Genomic DNA, 6042 nt, shown 5'->3' on the forward strand with positions numbered 1-6042 from the left:
TCAGTTGCAAAGAAAGTTTAGAACTCAAGGATCCTTGCCCCAGCACCACACAATCCAAAGGTCAGCCTTTCTCCATTTTGGAATCACTGGACTCTTGCCTATATCATTACAAAAAATGTTAGTCTCAAATGAGAAAGTCAGGTAAACATATGCTTAAATTGACTTCACTGACCTGCATGTATTTAAATATTTCAGTAAGGTAAGACCTGTATGTATTAGTTTAAAACAAAACCCAATAACTAACCACTGGGCTCTCAAAGATAACCTTTAAGAAGGAAGTAGCAGGAACGATTCTTTTCAACTACACAGCTCTAACTGTGTCATCTCACAAAATATTCAGAAATACATGATTTGTATTTTATTTTCTATCAAGAATGAGTTGAAATAAGTGTCTGTATTGCCACAGATTTAATAATGAGACTTTCAGAGCAGTTTGTTTTGTTTCTAACTGAAAAGCATAACATTTTCAGTGATACAGTAACATGATATCAAAAAGTTGGGGGTTTGGGTTTCACGGTAGTGTAAGAGGGAAAATCCTTCTACTAAACTATATTCTTCAAGTTAAATTTCGGTCAACAAACCAAATAAAATGCTGAATTTATGTCCAGCTTATGCGGTCATTTGTCAGACCAAAATGAGAAATGCAATGGGAAACTTACCTCAGAATTATCAGGTTCATCTTTAATTTTGTCTAATAGTCCCTGCTGTGGGGCCATAGCTTTATCATATTCGTCATCCAAAGGCTCCTCCTTAATTCTAATATTTGGTGCAAAGGAATTCCCCAGCTCTTGTCCAATAGATTCCTTACTAGAAAATAGGTAGCTAGACTCCTGAAACAATAATATGAAAAAGAATTCACCCTCCTGCATCTGCCATAAAGAGTTGGGCTGCTGCCAAGGGGGAGTTTCTGTTGCAGACCAAGAGAAATGGGTCCTGCCACTGGAAGTTGGGAGAAATGAAGAGCAGCAGCTGCTGCCTCTACCTCCCTGCAGGACCCTCTGCCATCCCACCCCCAATCTTTTTCACTCCGTTGGACAAAGCAGAAGCCACCCAGCTCTCTAAGTTGGTTGTCAGTAGGGGCACTTGGTTGTTTGGACAGAGTCTGTTGTTGATACAGCTGTTCCCTGTCTCATCTGGAAAAAAAGGCAGCAGGTCAGATGGATGCATCCAGGTCTAGATTCGGCTCACCAGTCACTGYCAGACCATGCTGAGTACTGAAGTGGCTATCAAAAGAATCCTCAATCCAAAGAGAGGGTCAACAAAATTTTACAAAATTATAAGCAGACTGTTTAAGTAGCAAAGATGTCTAAGAGTCAGAAGATCAGTTTTCTTGATACTCAGATTTACACTCAAATATAAAATAAGTATTTTGAATTATTCCAAGTATATTGCTACACTTGCAAAAGTGTTTGAAAGATCTATAGCTTACCCTGAAGTTAGTTTCTGGAGTTTGTGGCGCTAACTGCGTCCGTAATGTTTCTTCTACTTGATTATGAACTGAGGAAAACATATACATTAAATATAAATGAATACAGATTCCAAAGAATTTCCTTTAAAACTGTCTAGAGTGTCATACTAATCCCCAACCCCATCATCTGTCAACATCTCAGAAGTATTAAACTACACCCTTTCCCTTCCCTGCAAACAAGAAGGTAATGCTCAAAAAGAGCTGACAATTTTATTATTTTACTGGATCATTATTTTCCTATTCCAGCAAAATGGTTGTAAAATTCTGAAGCAGAATTGTTCACTCAGAATTTTCTACACCCCAGTGAGTTCTGAATTCTGTCATGTTTCTATTACATCAGAAAATATTATTCAAAGCAATAAATTCCATCCTTTGCTGTTCTGATCTTTTGTCTCTGCCCCTCATCTCAGGGAACAGTAACTTACCAATAATAGAAATTGCTTTTTTAGCATATTATCTTTTTAATATGTTGACAAATACTCGATTTGTTACTAAGTAGAAAGCCTACGAGCATTTAGTATGACTACTCTCTCTGAGGTTGCACAGCTTTCAGCCACAATCTTAAGATTGTAAGTATCTGCAATTTTCTGAAATATATCTTTTGCACAGAAATATTCTGTACTTTATTTCCACTTGAAGATAACATCTTTAACTCCTCTTTATTKTAAAAACCTCTGTATTGTTCCTCTATCATCTGTGGAAACTGGAAGCACTGATTTTAAGATGCTGTTACTAAACAAACGATTATAGTATTTAAATTTTACAAGCTGTTAACTTCAATAAATAGTCATTGTCTATCCTTCCCTCCATCCATACAGTCTTCTGAATAAAATTTAAATCACATATTCCGGCCTAGTTACTTTGAACTTTTTCATTTACTGTTCTACTATAAYTACCAAAGCTTCAGAAATCATAAAACGTATGTGGGCAGCAAGACTACTGGTGCCTTTCAGGCTCTCTCAAACGAGAAATGGATTACAGGCATCTTTGCTTCTCTGTGTTGGTTGGACAAAGTCCAAGAAACAAATATCTGAGGAAAAAGGAGAGCTGTCTCCCAGGAAAAGTAGATCCCAGGTTACTTCTTGGCTGACTTCCTGCAGACACTAATAAACTTCTTGTAATCCTTTCCCTGATGCCACTATGAAATGCACAGTGCTTTAAGTACACTTGTATTAATGAAGAATTGGTGCTTTGCTCTAAAGAAATCTTTCTTGGCCACCAGCTTAAACTGACCTTCATCATCTTTTCTTTAAAGGAGTTACAAGGTCTATAAAAAACTGCCAGAAAAACATAAGAAGCTTAAAGTGTCACCCAGCTTGGTTTAGTGAAATACTACAAAAAAGGATGTGTTGAGGGTTTGACACAAGCTGTGGAGGACAAAACCCCCTAATGCTGTCAGGTCCTTTTGCAAATTCTAGTCCTAATATAGAGTTCACTGTACTTTAGAGTTCTTCATAAAATGCCTTCCTGAATATCACTAGGCGTACTATCTTTGCCAAGATGAGGTGTTCAGCAACTAGCTCTATCACTAATTTCTACCTAGTTCGTGCTTTCTCTTTCCTGGATAGCCATGTCTATGATGTCAAGTTACCTGCTTTGTCAAGAAAACTGCTTTTCAATCTAGAATCCGTATCTTTAGGGATTTTTTCCAACCGTTTTTCACGTTCTTGAAAATGTCCTTCTCTATTCTTGTCCTTTGTGGAAAAAGTCTCTTTGCTATTATCTCTTGTTATGCTAAAATCTTTTCGAATTGATTTAAATACAGGGCCCTGTTCATATGGAGAAGAAAGATCCTTTTGGATTGCATTTTGAATCTGAATTTCTTTTTCACTGTCCAGTTCATGTTCTGTAACTCTCTTGCCCTCTTCCAAATGGTCTTCAGCATGAATTGTTGAAGGAAGAGTGTCTTTTGGAGTGAAATTTTGATCATCTTCATTGTCACTCCCAACAACAGGTATGCCTGCAAGATCCCCAGAGTTCAGAAAGTAATCATCATCATCATCATCATCATCTAGCAGCGAGTTTTCAGATCCTGTTCGATTCTGTATTCCATAAGATATGCTGTCGAGGGCAGGTGTTAAGTTGTGGTCAGTGTCCTCAGACATGTCTGCATCCAGGATTTCACCACCTAAGGAGAAAAAAAACACTGGTAAAAAGTCATATAAGTTACAAACTTTATGTGCAACAAAGGACATGTGTAAACATCCTTTACTAATCTGTAGATCTTTTAAGCCTTCTTGGGCCAACACTACCCATAAAATGCTGCTGACACAAGAAGCATTTCTGCCCTACTCATCACAGGGTGAAACAGAAACTGAACTTAGTAAAACTAACATAGGAAAAAAAGGCTCTATCTTTAACTCATATCATAAGCAATATTTGTGGAAAGGGCAGTGCAGAGATGAAATGAATAGCAAGAGCTGGGAGAAGAGTAAGACAGCCTTTTTGGCAGCAGTGATATGCCTAAGAAGTGTTTTATTGAACTATGACCTTACAGAAATAAATAAAAATACTTACATTTTTCTGCAATATCAAATACTGCATCAGATTTATCTTCAAACTGTAAAAAGGAAAACACTATATCATTATCATGCTCAGCTGAGATGTACTTTGTTAAAATGTATCCTTCCAAAACCATAAAAAATTCACAATTCCTCCTCCTTCCTTTCCTGTACCAAGCAAAGTTCTGTGAATTCAGACTGTTACATTACTAAAAACTGACATTTATCCTACAAAATTTAGAAATACATAGAAAAAGCACACAATGAAAATTTAAAATTAGTATGGCTTTCCAGAAAAGGTRGACGGAGAGAGAAGGGAATGTCAAAATTTTCACTTCTACAGGAGATACCTGTATTAGATTGAGATCATGGATCCTATAMCAAAAGCATTCTGCCCTCTTCTGCTCTCTGTAGGCTTTCATTTCATCTAACCATTATAMATGGAACAATACCAATGCACACCATTTTCAGTGACATGGGCTACACTGATATGAAGCTTTAATCATTCTRCTAGGGAATGTCCCCTTTCCAGTGACAGTGGAACATCATGCTTAACTCCTAAGAGTCGGGAGACATTGAGTGTCAGTGCCACTGAGGAAGAACCAGATGACGACTTTGTGCATTGTACAAAACATCCGCTTTCATTACATTTCTGCTGACAGATGTTAAAGTTGACAGCATGCTTAAATGCTGTCTGAAGAAGCATGTGCACTCAGAATACTTGCTTTTCTCCAGAATGCCCTGCTTTTATTAGCATCTGTCCTTTTTGCCTAAAAGGTAATAGTTCATTTAAGTCATCTCTCCTTTCTCTGAATCTCTAGCTCTAACTTTTCTTTTCTGGTTGATCCTGTTCACACATCAATTCTTAAGCCATGTTAAGGAAAGTAATGGGATTTGAAAGCAAAGGGATAATCTCTAATTTCTTTGAACTCAAGTCATTTGGTTGATAAATCGGGGATTCCGCAGAACTGYAATGGAGAACTATCAGTTCCTTAGTAGATCGCTCTGGGAAAGSATGACAGTACTCTGTCACAGGATTCATCCGATGGCAGAGAATCCATCAGTCTCCATCCAACATCTCCTACAAGTCCATAACAGGGTTTTAGCTCCTTTGGCCTAACTTCACAAATGTGGAACTAAGTTCTAGAAAGGCCCTGTCTAGCATTGTGAATTTCAAGACAACTCAATACTGTACTTTAAAAACAAAACTTTCCACCTTCTGTAAGCAGAGATAGTTGTGGCTGGAAAAGCCACACTGATCATAGYTGTCTAGAGGAAAAAAAGCGTACACAACCACCTTCCACAAAAGTCTGCAAGGCCTGAGTTCTCTCACTGACACATATACACATATGTATGTGTGTTTACGTATTAGGAGTGTCTCAGGAAATGCAAGTTTAATGATGATCTACAAGTCCACATATAATYAACTAAGTTTACACTAGTGCAAAACTAATCCCATAAATCTTGTATATATTTAGTGCTAATACCAGATGCTGAGAACAAAAACAGCAATGGTATACTGTTTTTAATGTAATAACAGTATAATCAAATGGCAGCAAGTTCCTTTTAACGTCAAGAGTATGAAACCCTTTGATGCATAAACACAATAGCCTTTATTTTTTTTCTCCATCCTGAACTTCCTTTATCCTTTTCTTGCTGGTAGGATAACAGAATTTTTCATTGCACATGAGCACTAGATAATGCTTTTGTTGAAGTAAATTTACATCAAAGTATTTTGATTCATTTGAGATGCTGAATACCTGTGGGGAAGTGTTCTCGGTTCTATCACAGTCTGGTCACTTTATATGTCCCAAACCTTGCTGTTCTTCCTCCTCCTCCTCTAGCATTAATAAATATTTTATTAATAGGTGACAAAACAGAGATCTTGTTATTAGGAGAAGATCTAATTTTGCTGTCTGGATCTCTCTAACTTTCAAAGAAAGGCAACGTTCAATTTGGCACAAGGGGCAATTTGCAAGTGGGCATTAGACACTACCATAAATATTCTGGACAACACTTACAATCTACTTGGAAGGAATCCAAGACAGTTCCCAACCACAAGGCCATCCTAGG

General features: G+C 37.4%; 1 protein-coding gene across 10 annotated transcripts in view; it reads right to left on the reverse strand.

Annotated features, from left to right (window-relative positions):
• The window catches only part of LOC146594871 (zinc finger MYM-type protein 4-like), a 45013-nt gene that overhangs the window by 27477 nt on the left and 11494 nt on the right, over window positions 1-6042 (reverse strand). For 8 of the 10 annotated variants that reach the window (XM_085306713.1, XM_085306719.1, XM_085306715.1 and 5 more), the window contains 4 exons: window positions 3986-4028; window positions 3060-3596; window positions 1430-1497; window positions 660-830 (listed from right to left, as the gene is read on the reverse strand). In XM_085306713.1, the coding sequence (XP_085162839.1) occupies window positions 660-830; window positions 1430-1497; window positions 3060-3596; window positions 3986-4028 (819 nt within the window). Of the gene's footprint in view, window positions 1-659; window positions 831-1429; window positions 1498-3059; window positions 3597-3985; window positions 4029-5990; window positions 6010-6042 lie in introns of those variants that run through there. The other 2 variants (XM_085306718.1, XM_085306720.1) reach the window with 2 other exon arrangements.

The sequence above is a fragment of the Rhea americana genome, unplaced genomic scaffold, assembly GCF_003343005.1.
Source record: "Rhea americana isolate MKP2758 unplaced genomic scaffold, rheAme1 scaffold_246, whole genome shotgun sequence".
Classification (NCBI taxonomy): domain Eukaryota; kingdom Metazoa; phylum Chordata; class Aves; order Rheiformes; family Rheidae; genus Rhea; species Rhea americana.